At 43.2% G+C, this 22,607-nt stretch overlaps 1 protein-coding gene across 1 annotated transcript in view; it reads right to left on the reverse strand.

Annotated features, from left to right (window-relative positions):
• FOXN4 (forkhead box N4) overlaps positions 1-21,797 on the reverse strand; it is a 30,834-nt gene extending 9,037 nt beyond the window's left edge. Inside the window, exons 1-2 of the mRNA XM_088457233.1 lie at positions 21,634-21,797; positions 21,144-21,229 (exon numbers count right to left, since the gene is read on the reverse strand). Coding sequence (XP_088313359.1) covers positions 21,144-21,226 — 83 coding nt within the window. The 5' untranslated portion in view covers positions 21,227-21,229; positions 21,634-21,797. The remainder of the gene's footprint in view (positions 1-21,143; positions 21,230-21,633) is intronic.
• Positions 21,798-22,607: the final 810 nt, after the last annotated feature.

Raw genomic sequence — 22,607 nt, forward strand, 5'->3', positions numbered from 1 at the left:
AGTCTCCTCGCACGCAGAGAGCTCTCATGCTGCGTAGGTAATCGCAGTGGCTAATTTATGAACGGCCATGAAACGTCATTCAAACGGGCAGACACGTCTGCGTTTTTATGACCACTCCCCATCACCATCCTCACACGCTGACAGCCCGTCACTCACTGTGCGATGGATTCCTATGATCATTCATAATCGCAATGCGATCACTGGGCTCGTGCAGTGCAGCTTATACACATGCGCAATGGCAAGCAATCGCTCGATCTACATGTGTAATCGCCATTGCGTAAGCTACTAAATAAGGCCCTCTGTTCCTATATGTACTGTACCCGAGTGCTGCCTCCATTTGTCTGTTTGTACGTCTATTCTGGGAAGGCACTGACCAATCTATGATACGTGTGTATATATATATATATATATATATATATATACACACACACACAAATATATATATATGACACCTTTCTCATAAATATATTCATTTAAATTAAAATATGCAGAAAAACATTAATAATAGATATGAAGATGCAATAAATTTATTAAAACTGACATCTGCAGAGTGAACTGTTTTGATTAGTCTGCTCTGTATAAGCTTTTGTGGCAAAGGTTTGCCATTCATGCCCATAATATCCCTTTGCAGTTGTGCTGGTTGAACGATGGTAGTTGAGGGGAAAGTACATCCAGCTGACCTTTTATTCCAGCTCTCCCATTGGCTGAATCATAAACAAACTAGATCAAACAAAATAATTTGAAAGCTGGGCAGGCCGGGCTGCTTTGCAACAGTTGGTTCTGTTATTGAAAGATGATTGCCCATTGTGTCCCACAAACGGCTAGAGCCGACTGACACGTGTCTCCATTGTTTTCTTTTTAGGTTAATTGTTTCTCTTTTTCATTTTCCTCCCCCTCTTCATTCCCCTCTACACAGACCCTGCATTAATCTAGCTGAATGACAGCAGACAAGCAACGCACAAAAACTTGCCATCTGCCACCCGCCTGGTGCCTACTGGCCTGAAAGAAGGAGCTTGTGATTTCTTCTTATTTTGAATCGAAAGGTTGGAAGAGGGGTGTTAAGAGTCAAAATCCTGTACGAATACCTCCTGTCATGTGCTAACCTACTGCCAGCATTGTAAAACACTATCAAACACTGTGTTAACACTTAAAATAATAATACACACTAGGACGACAAAATCATGTCTCCTGATGTGATTTACATTGCAGGTTAACAATATATTAATTTTGTATTAGTCCCCTGGCAACAAAAATAGGGTATAGTCATTTTTACTTTTTATTTCAGAGAGCCTTTTCCCGAATCGTTTATTCTCTATCATAGGGTCTCTTAGCTTCTGAACCTGATGCCAGAGTAAGAGAGGTAGTTGTTAAGCTTTGAATTAATGATAAGTTTCTGTATAGTTACTGTAGTTACCTTACAGATGTCTACAATACATTTTTAATCAAAACATTATTATTTCAGCGTTAAATATATGTACAAAATATTACATTCAAAATATTAATTTGTTTATATAAAAAAATGTAATAATCAATTTGCAAAACTAAACAATTGGGGATCATTTTATGGGTCCAAATGAACAGGTTACAAACCCTTTGGTTTGCTATTAACCATTCCCACATTTGCTAATGATTCACATTTTAAAAGCAAATGCGGTGCTCAGCCTTCTTTAGCTGGAACCCCAGGTGACAAAGTGCCAATGTGCTGTGACCCCAAATGTCACTGATGCATTCTTCTGGGACCCACAAGAGGCTGCTCCCTGTATATTATACTGCATGTGTGACATAAACAGGTTGAGAAAGGTTGTGCACCTCTGATTACAATCACGGTTTTTGAAACTATCAGTTATTTTATAACTAATTTAGGAATTATAAAATAGAGTAAAATATGTGTTGATATTTAAATATGTAGATAACATCTAGCATATTTACACTGAAGTGCCAAAAGTCATGGGATAGTTGCTTAGTATAGTGTAGGACCCCCTCTAGCCCGGCAAAGTGCAGTAACTCGACAAGGCATCGATTTCACAAGTGGACAGGAGACCTCTGGAGAAATGTTGACCCATGCTGTCTGGATAGCTTCCCACAGCTCCCTGATATTTGTAGGTGCAGGATCTTGGATGCGAATGGACCTCTCCACTACGTCCCATAAATGCTCACGAGTTCATGTCAGGCAAACGTGATGCCCGCACCATTCGTTGAGGATCTCCAGAATGCTCTTTGAACCAATTGGAGGCATGGTGCATTATACTCCTGGAATATTCCATCTTTGTGAGGGTACATGAAGTTCATGAAGGTCTGCATGTTGTCATCTAGCAATGCAACTTAACAGTTACCGGTCAATGAAGTGTTCAGGCGGACCAGCGTCCCACCCCATGGCACGTAAACACATCCCACATCATTATGGAACCACCACCAGCCTGCACGGTGCCTCGTTGACAACTGGGATCCATGACCTGATGGGTCCACGCCACACCCTACATTCAGTCTGAAAGAACTGAAACCATGACTCATCGGACCACGCCACATGTTGCCAGTCCTCCAGGGTCCAATTAGCTACTTCACAAGCCCAGGTAAGGTGCTATGGGCCTGATTCAGAGCCACTCGTAAGCGGCCGCTCGTTCGTTCCGAGCGATGTTTGCACAACTGCGCATGCGTACGGATCGTAATACGCATGCGCGAACCAGTCAGTGCGGCCGAAAATCGTTTGTTCGCTAAATAGCGAATGCCTGCTATTTTGAGTGACAGGAGGAGGCGTATGTGGGTGGTAACAGGGGAAGGTGCTTGAAAACGGGGAGTGGAGATCCGAACGCAGGCGTGCTTAAAGGTCAAAACGGGCGTTTTATGGGTGTGCATAATTAATACAGCAGCGTCATTGACCAAGTCACTGGGTTATTTTATAGTCAGAACTGCTCGCATGATTGCGGTAGGAAAAACCAACCACAAGAATAGCGAGCAGTTCATACGCTGGTCGATGTACTCGATTAATCTAATAAATAGCGGACATGACGTAGGATGCGAGCGGCCAGAGGGCGTAGTTTTCCAAAAAACGACCGCAAGTTTTGTTCGCTCGTTCAGAACTAGAGGCGTGAACAGACCGCAAAGAGCGAACGGTTGATTTGAATAGCCACCCCTTTTTTCTGAACGAGCGAGCGCAAATAGCGTCCGGCTCTGAATCAGGCCCTATGTCCGGTGTCATAGTGTTAACAGGGGCACTCTGGTGTGTCTTCTCCTCTCATATCCCATGAAAGCTAAAGAACGCTGCACTGACCTGCTGGATATGTGTCTGGTACTTCCTTCATTGAATGTGGATATGATATGAGCCAGTGTCGCTTATCTGTCACCATGGACAATTCTGGCCAGACACCGCTGGTCACAAACATTAGGCACCCGTTGTCGGCCACTGCACTGTCCACTGTGGGTGGTAAGGCCTTCCATGAGGAATTCCTGGTACACACGTGACACCGTAGATTGAGGAATGTTGAATGCCCATACAACTTCGGAAATGGAATGTACCTTTTTGTCGGGCACCCACTATCATGCCCCGTTCAAACTCTGATAAGTCATGTCGCCTTGCCATGAGCAGCCTAGCCGGTGTTCAAACTGACTCACGAGATGTCAGATTACAACTGATGTGGGTCTGGGCATTTCTAAGACATATCAGTATGGTGGCACCACCTACCATTACCTTTACTTACTGCTATCCCATGACTTTTAGCACTTCAGTGAATTTATTTAACATCAGTGCTTGCTATGTGGTTAGAAAGCACTAATGTGTATAATTACTATTAACATTTATAAAATTATCAGTCACTGTCAGCTAAAAATGCATTACTCAAATATATATGTTTGGTCTCTAAGCAGTTTCTGCTAGCTTGATGACTGTGTGAGCCTGTGGTTCTGTTCTGGTAGCATTGCTTAACAGACTGCTCTAGTTTTCTACCATCACTTTACTAATCCTATATCTGTTCACAATGGTGAGAGGTTCATAACATCATTTTTGTTTCTGACTTTTTCAGGGAGAGGAAAAGGCAGGAGAGGTTTATTGCAAATAGCAAAGAGAGGCATGGGGAACATTAATGCAGGCATTAGGCATTATAGAGAGACACGGGGCACACTAATGCAGGAGTAGAGATAGACATTAGGGACTTTTATGCAGGAGTACAGAGAGACATGAGGAACACTAATGCATGGAGCAGAGAGAAAGAGAGAGACATGGGGAATATTAATACAACGAATACAGAGAGACACGGGGCACACTAATGCAAGGAGTAGAGATAGACATTTGGGACTTTTATGCAGGAGTACAGAGAGGCATAGGGAACACTAATGCATGGAGCAGAGAGAGAGAGAGAGAGAGAGACATGGGGAATATTAATACAACGAATACAGTGAAACATGGGAAATACTAATGCAGGAGCAGAGACAGACATTAGGGACTTTTATGCAGGGAGTACAGAGAGGCATGGGGAAAAGTACACTAATGCAGGGAGCAGAGATAGGCATTAGAGAACATTAATGCAGAGAAAGTGAAAGAGAGAGAAGCAAGGGGAGCATTAATGAAAGGAATACAGAGAGGCATGGGGAACACTAATGTAGGGAGTAGAGATAGGCATTTGGGAACATTAATGCAGGAAGCAGATAGAGAGAGGGGGGGGCATTGGGAATATTAATGTAAGGAGTACAGAGAGGCATGGGGAACATTAATGTAAGGAGTACAGAGAGGCATGGGGAACATTAATGTAGGGAGTACAGAGAGGCATGGGGAACATTAATGTAGGGAGTACAGAGAGGCATGGGGAACATTAATGTAGGGAGTACAGAGAGGCATTGGGAACATTAATGTAGGGAGTACAGAGAGGCATGGGGAACATTAATGTAGGGAGTACAGAGAGGCATGGGGAACATTAATGTAGGGAGTAGAGTGGCATGGGGAATATTAATGTAGGGAGTACAGAGAGGCATGGGGAACATTAATGTAGGGATTACAGAGAGGCATGGGGAACATTAATGTAGGGAGTACAGAGAGGCATGGGGAACATTAATGTAGGGAGTACAGAGAGGCATGGGGAACATTAATGCAAGCAGTACAGATAGGCATTGGGGACGAGAGAGAGAGACAGAGAGAGACCCGGATAGTGACGGGCAAACCGTCGCCCTTGGTCTCGTACCAAAGGGGGTGTGCTGTCGATGTTGAGTGACAGCACGCCCCCTTTGGTGGGCGGGCCAGGGGAGTGGCTGCCCAAACGGAGGCGTTCCCATGTGAACGCCTCCGTTTGGGGGCGGCCACACTGACTTCACCAGTGAGGTCAGTGGGAGAGATTTCGGCTTTGTGAGACCCGAAATCTCTCTGGGGCTTGTGGCAAAGAGACCCTACCACAAGGGTCTCGTCGCAAGCCCGATGGTCGCGATGGTCTTGACCATTGTGACCATCTTCCTGGCCGCTCGCTATAGCTGTGGGTGGTCACTCACAGTTTGCGAGCAGCCAGGAGGCCACTCTAAAAAACAAGAAGGCCGGCCCTGATTCAGAGTGAGCGCTCTGTCAGAGCGTCCGGCTTTGAATCAGGGCCAGAGTTACAGAAACATGGAGAAAAATATTAAAGTGAACAGAGATAGGCAAGGGGAGGTGTATTGCAGGGAGCTTTTAGGGCCTGATTCAGCTGTGAACCGGGACAAACCATAGTGCAGTGCAAGGGGTGTAATACATTCATTTTTTTGCATTCAGGGTAAATACTGGCTGCTTTTGCATGTAGCCCACAAATACTGCACAGCTTTAGTATTACACTGCACTTTAGATGTCAGTTTGGACACCTCCCTCCCAAATCTAAATCTCTCCTTTTAAATCTGCCCCACCTGCAGTGCAGCATGGTTTCACCAAGATGATCAGCTAAAGCTGGCCATACACGCTACAATTATCGGGGCGATCCGCCCGATATCCACGGATCGCCCCGATCATTGTAGCGTGTTTGCGGTTAAATATTGTTCAGTCGGGCATTCCGGATTGTCGGGCAGTGTATGCCTAGCCACGGCCGACAGACCGACATTTCCTGTGTTCCTTCCCATGGAAGGAACAGGGAAATGTCTCCTCCCCCGGGGGCGGAGCGCAGATGTCGGGCAAATACACTGTGAGAAATCTCAAAGTGTATGCCGTGGACATCTGCGGCTGGCAGGCTGCCAGATAAAATGTCTGTCGGTGTGACATGCATTTTATCGCGACATGTATACCCAGCTTAAGTGCTAATTCTCACACTATTTCCAAAGCTGAATCAGGCCCTTAGGGCTCTATTTACTACAATCTGCATTGGTAATGCAGATTGTAGTGTGATATTACCGAGTGAATTCGCATTGCGAATTCAGGCAATATCACAGGAATTTACTACAAATCCCTTGTAGGGACAGAGCTTGCGATAAAGCTCTGTCCCTGCTAATCCCCTTCGGAGCCTTATAACGGTATCTTCGCAAAAAATACCGTGATTAAGTGCCCGCGCATGCACCGACCGATCGCCGCTGCTACCCCCACCAGCGCTAAGCCCCGCCCCCCGCGATCTCGGAACCCCCGCGACCCCCCTCTCCCTTACTTACACTTACCTGCATGTTCCAAGCCTCCGGTGATGTTCTCCATTCCTCCGGTCAGGTGATCTCCCATACTGCACTGGGGCCCGATCACCTGATGACCGGGCAGAAGGGCACTGTGGGAGACCAGCTGACCAGAGGGGAGTCATCACTGGAGGCCCGATCACCGGTCCCTGGAGTCAGGTAAGTAATTTTTTTTTTTCCGATTTTTTTTCTCTTTTTTTTTACAGTAATCAGCTTGCGGTCTGTTTAGACCACACAGCTGATTACAGGGACTGACTCCCGGCTCTGCTCTCCCCGTTAGAGCAGGCCAGGAGTCCAGTAACCGAGACCCTGGATAACGCCACCTCCAGGTGGCGTTATTATCACAGGGCTTTCCCCGGTATTTTTTCACATTTATTTTTAGTAACTATGGTCAGATCACATTTCCCATTACAGTTATGGGAAATGCGATCTGCTTTACTAAAAATAAGTGATACTTAGGGCTTGGAGTAGAATTTTACGAATTCTACTCCAATTTCCCTGTAATAACTATAGGTGATACTAAAATAATGTGAAAAGGGTGTGAAAACACCCTTTTTCACTTTATTTTAGTAAAAATAATGTTGATAAATAGAGCCCTTAGTGATGTAGGGGAAAGATTGTTACAGAGAACAGAGAGAGATGGGGAAAATTATTATAGGGAGTGGAAAGAAGCTGGGGGTAGATTATTGCAGGCAGGGAAAAATTATTGCTGGGACTGAAGACAGAGAGTGGGAAAAGGCAGGGGCCCCTGCCAGGGGGACAATACTGCAGGGTGCAAAAAAGAGAGGCAGTAAGTAGGAATAATATTACAGTTCTCCCCCCTGTGCTTGCAATTACTTCATTGATGTTCAAACAGGCATCAAGCATAAGGACTGCCTCACTTTTTTCTGTAGATGGCCCATTTATCATTGTATATTTGAGGGTTAACCTCAAATATTAAGTTTCCCCCGGATGTATTAAGGAAGGACTACAGCAGGTACCGATACCTACTGTGATCCTTCCATTCCCGTATCCCTCAAAGGTTTCTATGGGGGATGCGATGCTGCCAAATTTACCAACATCCGGAATGCACTGCATTCCGAATATTGGCCCCCACAGCTACTGCCATCTAAACATGGCCTTAGCCGCTGTAGCCTATGGGCTACACCACGCATAATTAGACAGTGGCAAAGGCGGGCGTGCATGTGCAGTCTGGTAGCTCTCAGGGCACATCGCAGGGTTGGGCTTCTTTCGGAGCCCGTGTTCCTTCATATGTCAGATAATACATCTGGACGCTATGATCGCATATTGCAATGTGATCATGGGTGGTAATGTCATGCCCAGATCGCATTGCAATAGCGATCATTACAGTATTGTTTATGAAAAACACTAAATAATACTCTAGAATTTCAATATGAAAATTCAAGAAAATCAAAAAGCAAGCTGGTGGGAATACTGGCTATGGTTAAATGAAGTGTAGGTGTATAAAGTGCTATTGTTTTCTTGACATCTGGAATGTTGACATTCAGAATGTCGCTATGTACACAATGTTAATGTGTCACTTGTCGACATTCACAATGTCAACACTGTGAATGTTGATAGTCAGCATGTCAACAGTGGAATTTCCCATACATTTTTGAAGTGAGTACATAATAGACAATATGTCACCCGTTTCGGCGGATCGGGCGACCTATATCATCATCATTGGCAAATGTGTACACGCCATGGACGACCATGTGCGCTCCCGCAGGTCGTCCATTTTGGTCATTCTGTTGGCCTGCATGTAGGGCCAAGGGAATGACCCAGCTGCCGACACCAGGCAGGTGAATTGAGACGATGTCTGATATATCGGGCGGGTAACGAATCGTGTAATGTGTACCGGCTGCCCGATATGTCGGGCCGCTTGGTACACACAACACACATCAAAGTGTGTACTCAGCCTTAGCCTAATCCTAGAACTAACTCTAATCTAACCCTAACTCTACATGCAGTCTAACCCTAAAATCAGGTGTTGACATTATTTCACTTATGACTTTGTAAATGTAGACAAAGTAACTACATACAATATACAGTGCATGTTGACTCTGGTAGAGTATTTGTGATGGTTTAAACATATGTGATTTCCCTGCTTAAACAAAATACTATACTATACAGGTTGAGTCTCCCGTATCCAAAATGCTTGGGACCAGGGGTATTTTGGATATCGGAATATTCTGTATTTTGGAATATTTGCATACCATAGGGAAATATCTTGGGAATAGGACCCAAATCTAAACACAGAATGCATTTATGTTTTATATACACCTTATGCACACAGCCTGAAGGTAGTTGTATACAATATTTTCAAAAATTTTGTGGCTCAAACAAAGTTTTTGTACATACATGAAATGAATTTATGTTTCTTAAGCTGGTACACACTGACAGATATATTGGCCGATCAATTGATCAGCCAATATATCTGCTGCAGTGTGTACCAGTGATATGTCTGCAGAGCCGATGGAAGATATATCTCCAGATATATGCAGCATAGGCCACGGGGTGGGGATGGACACGCCCCCGACCTGCCCCCCCCTGACCGCAGATGATGGCCGTTCAGTGTGTATGAACGACCATCATCTACAGATATATCTGTATAGTGTGTACCCAGCATTGTAAACCAAATAAACCCAAAAGATTGTTGTATTGCGCTTCAGAGTGAAGCTTACCAAAAATACAATACAATATAATATCCACTTGACTTTGAAACAAAATATTTAGACAAGGCTTCTCTTAGTAAAATGTAACAAATTTAATATACATATTCAAAGTTCAAAGTTAGCAATTTTGACACACGAGATATAACAAATCTACCACATAGTAAAACATACATGTATAAAATTGGACTTCAATCGGTCCTCACTAATGAATTACAATTAATCACAGTCTCCTGTACAGTTTAGTTGCGTACATATAGGGGCATATTCAGTTGGGTGCGAAAAACCTGCACCTGCGAGGTTTTTCCTGCAGGTGCGGGTTTTTGCTATTCAAATAGTTGAAGATTTTTTCTTTTTTTATGTGCCGGGAGGTTTTTTCTCTTGCACCTCCAGAGCAAGTGTGATTTTTTAATAAAATCGTTAATTTTAGGTAAAATCACCGGGATTTGCTCTGGCACCCCGGCGGTACCCCCCTGGGGACTAATTAAGCAATTGGAAGTTTCCAATTAGTTTAATTAGTCAGTAATTACTCACCGTCTGAAGTGCTGTCTTCTTCACCCAGCGTCGGGACCTGGACTTCAGTAGCAGTGGTGAGTGTGTATGAGTGAGTGTGTGTGTGCATGAGTGTGTGACCCCCGGTGTATGTCCCCCAGTGTCAGCGTGGCCCCTCCGGAATGGGCGCTGGGAGACTACATCTCCCAGCAGCCTTTGCCCCTCCCAGCAGCCCCCTCTCCAGTGAGAAGATAGACGGGAGGCCACCGGGAGCCACGGAGACCACCAGAGACCCCCGGGCAGTTAAATGCAGATTTTTATATTTACGCTGCACAGGGTTTTCAGAGCTGAAAACCCTGTGACCACTTTTTTTAAAATTGGATACCGCGGGTATCAGGAGCGTGCATACCCGTGGTAATATTAAATTGGGCACGAGGTTTTTACCTCGCTAAACCTCGCACCCAATTGAATATGCCCATAGTGTGCAATGCTCACCGGCAAGTTGAAAAAGCACAAACTGAGATTCCTTTAGCTTAAGTGAATGGGATCCAGAGGAAATGCTTTCACTCAATATTAGTGTCTGCCCCCCTGTATAACTTGTGGAGGATGGCGGCAGTGCATCTTCACTGTATGGCTCTCCTCCTAGGTCTGGGGAACCACAGTGTCTCCGTTTACAGCAGCTGGTGCGGTATCACGGCACTCCTCGCACCGGGTCCTCCCCGTGGGGATCACTTGCCTCTGGTTACAGCCGGTGATAGCCACTTGGTAATGGATGCACGCTGATGGACCTTGGTAAGACTGTCCTCCAAACGGTAGAGGTCCACACAATGTGACAAAGAAGGTATACCTGGATTACCTGAATGCAGTCTGTGGGCACTATTACCTTTTTGTTGACCGGTTACGCTTCCTTCAGGTAGCTTTATCAAGACATCAATTGATCGGCCAATATATCTGCTGTCTGTCAGCCAGTGTGTACCAGCGATATGTCTGTAAACGACATAGTTCACAGACATTTGACATCTGTGGTGCTGCAGAGCCGATGGAAGATATATCTCCAGATATATGCAGCAGAGGCCATGGGGAGGGGGCGGACATGCCCCCGGCCCGCCCCCCCACGGCTGCAGGGACGATAAACGACCATTATAAGCAGATATATCTGTATAGTGTGTACCCAGCATTATACTCCTTATACACAAAGCCTGAAGGTAATTTTACACAATATTTTAATTAATTTTGTGCCTTAAACAAAGTTTGTGTACACTGAACCATCAAAAAGCAAAGGTGTCACTATCTCAGTCATGCTAAAAAAATTCCATATTTTGGAATATTTGGATATGGGAGACTCAACCTGTATTATTCATTTCTTTTTTTTCCACATGCATTGGCGGTGCATGAAAGGACACTGTATAAACCAGTGATTTGTAATTGGATGTGTAGTGTATATTGCCTTTATTTATCAAGATATTGTGAGCTGTTATATTACAGTATATGTAAGCGCTACAGATTATACCATTATGTATACATTAGTAAGTGTGGTATTAGGGGAAATGGCATGACCACAACCTGCAATGCATCATATTCCCCTGTTGCACCATCTTTCCCTTACAAAATTCAGCTTGTTGCCCAGGGGCAGAACTATGGGAGACAATAGAGGCGCCTCCCGCTGGGCGCCAGCACTAAAGGAGTACCTCCTCAATTGCCCACAATATATTCACCCCTCTTAGGGCTGTAAATATGTACCCGGATTGTACCGTCACGGCCGCCCAATACATGGCACCTCTTCCCGGCATAGATAGATAATTAGATAGATAGATATGCACCACATTTATTTCCATTTTTTGGGGGGGGAGGGTAGCACCAAATTATAACTTGCCTCTGGGCGCCTGGGATGAATTTACGCCAATTTTGTTGCCATCACTACAATATAAATGTATGACAAAAACTATGGGACCACTCAGTCTTTGATATAGTAGAAAGCATCCTTTGCAGACAGCTTTAGGTGTCATGGCTATCGTGTTGTGCCTATCACATGCTCCTAATGCAAACTGAAGCACTGATAATAAATGAAATCATAACTGAGCTCCATTTAAACAAGTTTTACATATTTACGAGTTAACATTTTTTTGTTTCTCACAGACAACATTGAATACAAGTATATAGTGATATGGGTATCCCCCTACAAAGCAGCAATTCCCATCAATTTAAATTAGGAGTGTATTGCATAATTATTAACTCTGCCTCAACTGCCCTTTCTAACCTTACTCACAAAGCATCCTGTAGGTAATTGAGAAATCAGTTGTCACAATTTTGCTTTGTGTCAATTACACTCCAAATGCCATTTTTATTTCTTCAGACTGATATTACTTTCTTTTGTTAACCTTTTTGATCAAGTAAAATTTTTATATTAAGTGAAATAATCTAAATAAGTCTACAGAAAAATGGAAAGACTACACCTTTAAATAAATAAGCTTTGGTTACCTTTAAAACATGAATGCAATTCCAAAAATGTACCCCATAATTAAATCAGCTATTTTACTTGAGTACAGGGACACCATACATATGCCATTTACATAAACAAAGGTATATGTATTTTTATCACATTTCTTTAACCAGCAGACCTTCATGAATATACTGTACAGCTCACAATGCAGCTCTTTCAAGGTTTAATTATTGTCTTAAATTAATGACAACTCAGGACAACCTGCACATGATTCTGAATAAGTGAAAGCTGTGACGTTATAAATACACAATGATCCAAACAAACATACAGTATGTCAACTTAAACCTACCTGGATTGATAACAATCAATCCCATTCCAGTAACAAACCTGCCTGCTTACGAGAACTGAACACCTTTCAGAACACTCTGTTACATTTATAATAACTGTAAACACAAATCAAGCACAATGTCAACACAGCAGGATTGTAAGAATCATACTAGTTGGTAAAGTTTCTCTAATGCGGGCCATACACGGTGCGATGGCACCGTGCGAGGCGACGGGGGTTCCGACGTCCGACATATCGGGCGGTCCATGCACATTGTGCGATCGGGTGGCCGACGCGCCCGATATGCCGGCTCCCCTCTCCCTCACCCGCCTAGCGCTGCATGGGATTGCACATCGCATCCCCTGATCAACTGATCCTGCAGTAAGATCAGGGGGTGTGATGTACGACCCCACGGTGCACGCTCAGTCCTACATCAGGCCCATACACGGTGCGATATAGCAGCCAAATCGCACCATTCAGTCGGATCGCACCGTGTATGGGCCGCTTAATAGATAACATTTGCTCCAATATCTGTAAACATTGGGTACATATGAGTAAAGAATTGTAGTTCTTGAAAATGAGAAAAAAAACAAAACAAAAAATAACAACCTGCCATTAGTATTGTTCTTGTACAGCTGACTTGAGCTGAAAGGCGCTATAGATGGACTCCATATAAGAACAGAGAAAGGGGATGTTCAGTCCTGATCAGCTGTTGGCGTGGTTGATGACAACCAATGGTTCCTTCATACTGTGCCACCCGCACTGTCCGGTCTGCATACCCAAGAAACTAGACAGCACTGATCTGCTGCATTGGCTAAGGGGTACACTGGGCCTTATTCAGCAGTGCACGATTGTCGGGAATCTGCGCAGGCACCGGACCCGTACTGCACATGTGCAGTATGGGTTCTACGTGATCGCACGCAGAGCGGCAGCAGACTATCAGTGATTGACAGTCTGCTGCCATTTGTGGGCGGGAGGGGGCTGCGACGGCCTCTGTTTCCCGAAACGGAGGCGTGTCGCTGGCGTTGGGGAGGAGGGAAGAAGCCAGAATCTCCGTCGGCTGATGAAGATTTCCTAACCTCCTAGTTGTAACTGCGGCGGCCAGTTTGCGTGACCCCATGGGTCACTTACCTGGCCGATGTTATCGCAGATTATCCAATGCTGCGTCCTTGGACATAGCTCGGAAAAGTAATGCATGCAGGAGCCATGACTTGCAGCCCTGCAATTCCGTCCTGTGCTGAGTCAGGCCCACTGTTTGTACCTGAAAAATAATTAGATTAATTTACCAACAAAATGCATCCAGATAAATGGTGAAAAGCACAGAGAGGTCTGAGAAGTTGCACAAAACCTAAATCACACAATGATCTACAAAAACAAGTTACTAATAGCATTATGGAACAGATATGGAGGTTAACATTCCGCAATAGAAATGAAGATATTCACAATGGTATTTACATTAATTATTGAAAGGAGCACAACATATTGTTATCTACTATCAGTTATTTCAGGCTGAGGAGAGATTGACTACAGTATAAGCCTATATAATTACAGACAGGAAGTCTACTGTGTGCAGGAAAATATATCACTCCAAGATCACAGCTTTAGCCAAAAGATCTTCAGTACATTTACATACAGTCTGTATTTATGAATATTATTACTAGCTTTTTTATATAAACAAGCTTGCATATTGGTCTGAGTGGTACTTTAAGACTTTTTAGCACTCTAATAAATGTATAACTTATTCAATTATTAAAAAATTGGAACATATAAGTGTTGTTGTTGCTTGTCTTTAATTCTGGTTATAATATACTCTGGGTTATAACATACTGTACTTTGGGACCCTGTCTGACAAAAAAAATGATTACAGGACCCCAGTAAGTTATCGCAGAATGGCCGTCACTCATGCGTGGTCAGTATACTGCGCATGCACAATAGCACTGTGGAGGCATAAAACACTACACATTGTAATGGAAAAGAGCTCCTTTCAGAGCCCTAGTCCCTGCATGTGTTTTTTATACATTCATGCGAATGTAAAGTTTATAACCCCTGTGAAAGCTTTGGGGGGTAGCAGGGAGAGGGTGACTGGGGAGAAGGTAGATGACTGGGGAGGCAGAGGGTGACGCCTGGGGGAGGCAGGGGGTGACTGGGGAGGCAGAGGGTGAAAGTGGAGGCAGTGGGTGACAGGGAGAAGCTGTGGGTGGGGTGACAGGGAGAAGCAGTGAGTGGCAGGGAGATGTGAAGGGTGACAGTGGGAAAATAGGGAGGCTGTTGGTGACAGTGGGAGGCAATGGGTGACATGGTGAGGCAGAGGGTGACAGGGGGAAGCAGTGGGTGACTAGAGAGAGGCAGTGGGTGGCAGAGAGAGGTAGAGGGTTCAGGGAGAAGCAGAGGGTGATAGGGAAAAGAAGTGGGTGACGGGGAGACAGTGGGTGACTAGGGAGAGGCAGTGGGTGGCAGAGAGAGGTAGAGGGTTCAGGGAGAAGCAGAGGGTGACAGGGAGAAGAAGTAGATGACAGGGGGAGACAGTGGGTGACCAGGGAGAGGCAGTAGATAACTAGGGAGATGCAGTGGGTGAGTTACCCACCCTAAACACTGCAGACAGAAAACCATCATGGATATCTTGTATGTAAATAAGCTAACAGCATCAAATACAAAGGGGCTTTCCATTCTATTTTCTCATGAATAGTAATAGATCTGTACTTTGTATTAAGTCTCAGACATGGGGATAAATGTTGTCATGAGAAGCTGGAAGCTGAGGTTTTATTAAAGAGTGTTCCCTTGCAGACAGTATCATAAATGGCTCCACCAGGGTAGTCACAAAAAAGGGCTCTCTTCTACTACTGGGCAATCCCCTACCTTTAATAACTACCACGGATCAATGGATCAATCAGCAGTGGTGGCTCCTCTCTCCGCACGCTCTGACTCTCCACAGTCACACTAAAGCATTGGCAGCTCCTCTCTCCACGTGCTCTGAGTCTCCTTATTAAATCAACATCGGGACATGATAATATTACACCCGACATTTAGTGAGATGGGATGAGGAGGAAGGAAAGAGGAGCCGGAGGGCTATGTCGAGACACTATGTGACTGTGCCACGAGAAGGTCTGCCCATGGCACTCGCGATGTCACCCCATGCTGAAATGGTCGCGACCCACAATGTGAGAACTGATGTAATACACAAATAAAATAAATACATATTTTTAAATAAAATTAAATACATTAATATTAAACCAAACACCTTGAACCCTGCAGTATCCTTCAGAACACCAGCTCCCAGAACACCAGCTCCCAGTCTTACTCACCTCCAGTTGGTGATTCTTTAGGCTCGTCAACACTTCCTACATCAGGCATACATTATGCTATTATCGACCCAATCCGCTGATTATCGGGTCAATGACTGCATAGTGTATGGCCGCGATCAGCAATGGTTGGATAGTCAGGCTTGAGAAAACTTCCAATATGCCTGACTGATCCAATCATTGGTTGGCTGCATCTGGCAGTGTATGCAATGTCGCGGCCGACTGCCTGTTCTTTCACGGGGGGGGGGGGATCAGGGAAATGTATCCTCCCCCGGGGGAGGAAACAATGTTACACAATATGAATTATCTCACAGTGTATGGTCACGATATCTGATGGCTTACAGGCTGACAGTATATGCCAAGCATTAGCTATAGTGTGTATCCACACACAGAGTAACAAATTGCTGCTCAACCTGAATGAAAATTGTTCTGTTCATTCCTGGATTTCTTTTCGAAGGCAAATTGATTATTGTTGTGTACACTGTACAACTGGCATGTCTCTAATGTCTCTGTTTATAGTATCCAGAAAACAGTAACGCGCACCCATTGTGCAGAATTCTTTCTGCACATATTATATTATACTCTATTTATAGTGACAGCTCTAACTATTTGCATCTGCTTTTAGGTCTATCATGGGTGTAAGGTTCAGCAATGCTTCTATGTTATGTATTATTGCTGTAGGGATTAAGCTGATTGATTCATGTAAAAGAATCATATTACTAATTAATGACTTATACTTGAACTAGATAAGACATAAAGTGAAATAAAAGATATACTGGGACTGATTCTGAGGTCTGCGACTTTATGCTAATGCCGTAATAGATTCTGTTCATACTGAGATGCCCACTTGCATCAGCGCTAATCTGTCTCGTTGCATCTTTAGACGTACCATCGCTGCACCAACGGTTGCACCATCGAAGCTTGCACCAGCACTATGACAGGTGCAGTTTCTCCGTCTGAACTGTAGCAGAACAGAAGCAGTTGCTGTCAGTGACATGCCCGCGAAATGCCAGCGTTTATCTAACCACTCCTGATACCTCTCGAGAACACCCACAGAAATCCATGTGTCCTGTGTGCTAATTTGTTCTGCATCTCCCAGCAGTGACTATCTGGAGCATGTGACTGAGACACATACGCAGACTTAAAACATCAGACAAATGCATGCAGCATCGACACTGAGTACACCTCTGGACCACTATGTCCTCTTATATTGGGGCTAGAGTCGTTCCTCCAATACCCTTAGCTACAGCACCCCCATATTGCAAGGGTTATCACTTTAACACAGCCCCCCAGCTTCTCCACTATTTGCCACCTAAGTTAACAAAACGTAAAACTTCCAGTTATGGTTGCACCCATTTATCTGACAAATAAATTATACATGGCAAGTCTGGGAGAATGTGATCACACATGACAATCTTTAAGTGACTGACAGATACATTACAGCAAATAATTCATAAATAAATGTTCTGGTGATAAAACAAGGAATACAACCATTATTATCAGACAAAGCCACACAAGCATTATATTGTTATTGTTGTTGGTATCAACACTAGGGTGCATATTCTATTCTGTATATTACATTTTCCACTGTACCTTGGAGAGCAAGAAACACGTCTGCTCCCAGCTATATAACAGATCTCCTCGGTTTTCTAATTTAGTACAAGGATAAATAAGTAAATAAATAGTCCAATAATTTCAACCAATTAGCCTTTTTCTTTCTCATCTTTTTCTTGATTTGTGACTATTAAATCTCTGTAAATGAGCATTAGTAAAACTGACTATTATCTCTATTTCAGCAAAGTAGCTGAGATTGAACAAAGAGCAATTCTCTTTTCATGGCACTTGGGATATTTGGTGCTTGTTATTGCAGTTATTAGTACAAACTGCTCCTACATCATTTAAAGCTTGAATAACCATACCTTAAATATGCTTTGACTGCTCCAAGAGATTCACTCCTAGAGATCTCCACACGGAGGCAAATTCTCACAGACTTTCACTTTAATTGGGAGCCATTCATTTACCCCTGCTATGTGGGTCTGCACAGCAACCCCCCAGTGATCCTCGGATCCCGTTATGTTCTATAGTGACAGGGCAAGTGTAAACAGCACTCATACAAAGTGACAGCTCTATTCTTTTCTCTGTCAGGCCTGATGAAAAAAACTTGCCATTATTTACGCAGTTCTATAAGGAGCAACTGCAACTACTGGAAAATAAGTACAATGGAGGGTACAGGTTTGCAGTGAGCAAACTTCAGACTACAGTTTCTGACATATAATGCATAGCGTGGAAAAGTATTATCCAAATAACTGTGTTGGTGCAACGGATTGTTCAGTAATGGAGATGCCAAATGTTTGAAGAAATAATGAGTTCAGTTTTTCAGTTAATCTATCAAAAAAGGAAACTCCAAAGTACATCTGTGAAAAGTGAATTTTGTGTTTTACATTTATTCTAAATTAGGTTGTAAGGCAGTTACCAGTATAACATTATAAAACTAAATTAACTAAATGTTATTCAAATTGGAAGAGTAAATAAAACAGGTGGTTTTCCATAAGTGTGATGGGGTGGAAAAGTATTTTCTCTGCCGATTAATTAATGACACCTGATATGACAACTATTAACATTATGGGGGCAATTCTGCATGATGTATGCCATTTGCCCATAGATGCTTGTAGGATGCTAGATAATGTTAAATACATTTTAGATGCATAACTCAAATTGCTACCAAACACAATCCTAATGGTGCGTATACACTGGGCGATTAAAGTGGACGACTGAACGATAACGATATCGTTATCGTTCAGTCGTCCACTTTATCGTCCATTTTTAACACAAAAAAGATGAACGATGACGACGACGCGCGTTCCCGCGGGTCGTTCGTCATCATCGTTCATCGCGCTGACATGCAGGCCAACCTGACGACCTCGTCAGGTTGCTGCATGTCAGGGAATGGGTGAGAGAGCCCGGCGCTGAACGATATCGCTAATGATATCGTTCAGCGGCTGTGCTCAATGTCATGAACGACATTGAGCACAGCCTGCCGGGGACACACTAGACGATATCGCTCAGGGAGCATATCGTCTAGTGTGTATGCACCTTAAGTGAATTCAAATATTATTATTTTAATCCTTTATTCCCCACTTTATTGCTAGCACTCTATGAGAAACAGAATAGTTACAGAACTACTGTATATAGTGTCTTCCAAAATCTTTAAAATGTTTCTATGGGAAATATACTACCTCAAATATCCAATTTTATTTTTTAAGCATGATCCATTGCAATTATTTCTGCACTTTATACCCAATTTAGGGTAAATAAAATAATACGTAATATGTAGCTAAAGCAGGCCAACATATGCATATATAATTTTAGGGAAATATCACAAAATAAACAATATTTATTTTTCATTATTAAATTATATATATTTTTGTCAGATTATACCCATGTTCGGCAATATGGCTACACCTGAAGTCAGTTACTGTAATATAAATAAGATATGTGAGAAGCTGTCATTGTCATGTGAATAAAAATAGTACCTGGAGAATTTAGGCCCAAATTTAAATCAATATCTGTTACGTGTTTCCCAATGCATGCTAAAAGTCCTTTTGTTTAAACATAGAGACCAATGGTGGTACACTAACTGCTAGGGATGGTCTGAGTGACACTTTAAGACTATTGGTTATTTATTTATATAGTCTACACATATTATGCAGCGTTTTACAGAGAATATGTAGTCCCTGCCCCAGTGGAACTTATAATCTATGGACCATATTTAGCTTTGGGAATACAGTAAGATAAACCAAGTAACTGTGCACCTGGACAAACAATGTTACAATGCAAGGGATACAAATACATAAAAAAAAATATGCATGCAGGGTAAATACTTGCTGCTTTTGCATGTAGTCCACAAATACCGCACAGCTTTATTTTTACACTGCAATTTAGATTTTAGTTTGGACCCCTCCCAAATCTAAATCTATCTGCACATTTTACATCTGCCCCACCTGCAGTGCAGCATGGTTTTACCAAGATGCACAGTTACTTACTATTTCTTACTCTATTTCCAACTCTGGATCAGGCCCTATATTCCCTGTCACATTTGCACACATACACGCAAGCCAGTTCATTTTTGGCAGAATTCAATTAGCCTACCAGTATGTAAGATTACGGTAGGAAACCGGGGCAACAGGAGGAAATCCACACAAACATGGGGAAAACATATCAACTCTACACAGATAACGGCTTGGCAGGAATCAAAACCAAAACCTTAGTGCTGTGAGGCAGTAATGCTAATTATTACAACAACCGTGCTTGCCCGTTCTTGTTTGTTTTTGAAGATTACATAATGTCTTAATCCAAACCAAATGAATTATTGTGATTACAAGTTTGTAGCAAATATAACAGCATTTAGCGTAAAAAAAACCCGAAACAAAACAAAAACTGTATAAAAAATATGTGTGGACTCGGAGCACTACATAATATAACATACACACATACTACAGTAATCTACGTTTTATGCACCAGGGGGTGCTAAAAACTATATCTTCAAATGAAGAATTCAACTTATAATTTATAATTGAAATAACTTTAAAAGATTACCATTCCCACTTTATTTCTAATAAAAGTAACATTAGAAACTTCAATATTTATTATGTTTTAAAAAAGTCTTAATGTATTTTGTATCTAAGAAAAACTGTTAAGCAATTCCCAACAGCTCTTTAGAATGTTGCAGAAGCAATAAAAATATACACAGGTTTCTTATGGCAGAATAATAAGAAAAACTATTCACTAGTATTCTGGAAATGTTATATTAGAGATGTGTGTAGTAAACAGGCCAAAACTGCACTGAAAGCTGTAATTTGAACTACAAAAACCCTAAAGTTCATAAGAACTAATTCAGTAGCCTTTATTGCCTTCATAAAAGATCCTATTCTAAACTGAAACAAGAAGTATATGGTAAGATGGCATTGTATTTGCTATTCATGTTTATAATAAAAAAAATAAATACACTGAAACAGTATACTAATTACCTTATGAAAGCAGCATATGCTTATGGAAGTATTTTAGAATATATTTATTAGATGCTAGATTAACTCAAAATCCTATAATTACAGCTGTACACACAAAAGCCACAGTAGAATTTAAAAAAAATCAACCTGTATGGGCAGTTTAATAGAATAAAACTGTAGTAGATTCTAACATTTCCAAAGTCACTCAATATAACAATAAATAAATCATATTATAAATTGTTGTATTGCTTTGCTATAGTTGAAATAAGGTGACTCTATTCAACCAGTGAGTATAATAATAATAAGTAAGGTTACCTGTATTCTTGGCTTGAGGGGTGGTTTTGTTCTGATGTCCTGATAATTCCAGACATAATTCCTGAGATGTCACTGTCTATCATCTCCTTTAAGGATGACAGGAAAATGCTTCATTGTTACATCTGATCAATATAAATATTTTATGAACAAATGACAGCAAATGCATATCAATGCAAAATGTGTTTGTCCCTGTTACAATTACTGCTTTGACCATGGTTGTATGATATATATATATATATACACACATACAAATGGAAAATAAATGAGTAATGATTGTATATTTAAAAACACCATGCACCTCTATATGCAACATCTCACATGTACTAATCAAGGATAATATGTGTACACACATAACTGCAATACTACTATGGGATAGTACTAATTACACTTAAAAGGCTGTACTTGTATATTAATATATATATACCAGTGCATCTGGTCTACATGGGTAACAATGATGAAATCCAGTGAGGCAAATAAAGCAAGTGAGTACCTAATAGTCCTAAGCAGGCTGGTATATCCTTAGATGGGGAAGCAGCGGGGTGTGTGTGCAGCAGGGTGTGAGCAGCTCTCGGTCTCCCCGGCCACTGCTGCTCTCTTCTTCTTTGTAATGTGATTTCTATTTGGTCCCAAACCGTTTTTAAATTTCCCTCTCAGGAGCTGTCCAGCCCGGCGCATGCGCACAGGATCCTCTCTCCCCCGGCCGCCGGGTCACTAGCGGGGCAGCAGCAGCAGCGGCGACAGCAGTCATGCTCTCCCTCCGGTCCCCCTCCCCCCTGTGTCACCCCCCGTCCCTCTCGCCACCAGTATCTTCGCTCTAGTGCCCGAGATAAATGATGGTTTCCTTCGGTCCTGTCAGTGATGTGTGGTGCTGCTCATACCGCTGTCACCCCGGCCCCAGGTCCCTGAGGCACAGTCACTAGTATCCCATCATAGCCTGCTGCTCCCTGGGTGCATGACATGTGCTCATACAGCTGATAGAGATACACACAGTGATGGGTATAACCCGGGCACCGGGCCAACTGCTGCTCCCTGTGACAAGTACGTGTCCCCGGTCGCCGGGGTCTTACGTGTAGGACTTTGCAGCAGCAGGAGGACGGGGCTGCCCGAGGACAGTGCGCACAGGGGGGCACAGGGATTGGGGGCACAGGGTGCCAGCAGGTGTAGCAGTAGGAGGACGTGCCCGCTGCCCAGCAGCCGTTGCGCTCTGGAAGTAGTGTCGCAGTCGGGAGCGGGGTCTCCTGAGTCAGTGCCCTCTCCCCGGTGTGGGTGTGCTGCTCTCCGGGGCTGCTGTCACCGCACAGCGCCGGCTGTGGCCATACAGTGCTGGAAGCAGCAGGTGTCAGGGGAGCCGTGTGTCCCACCGGAGCCCTCCTATCTGCCTCTGCCCCCTCACAGCAGCCTGCGCTCAGTCGTTGGCCAGACAGTGAGCCCGCCCGACCCGCGCTGCCCATACCCGCCGCTCGG

This window comes from Taudactylus pleione, unplaced genomic scaffold, assembly GCF_031769625.1.
Source record: "Taudactylus pleione unplaced genomic scaffold, aTauple2 ptg000749l, whole genome shotgun sequence".
Classification (NCBI taxonomy): Eukaryota; Metazoa; Chordata; class Amphibia; order Anura; family Myobatrachidae; genus Taudactylus; species Taudactylus pleione.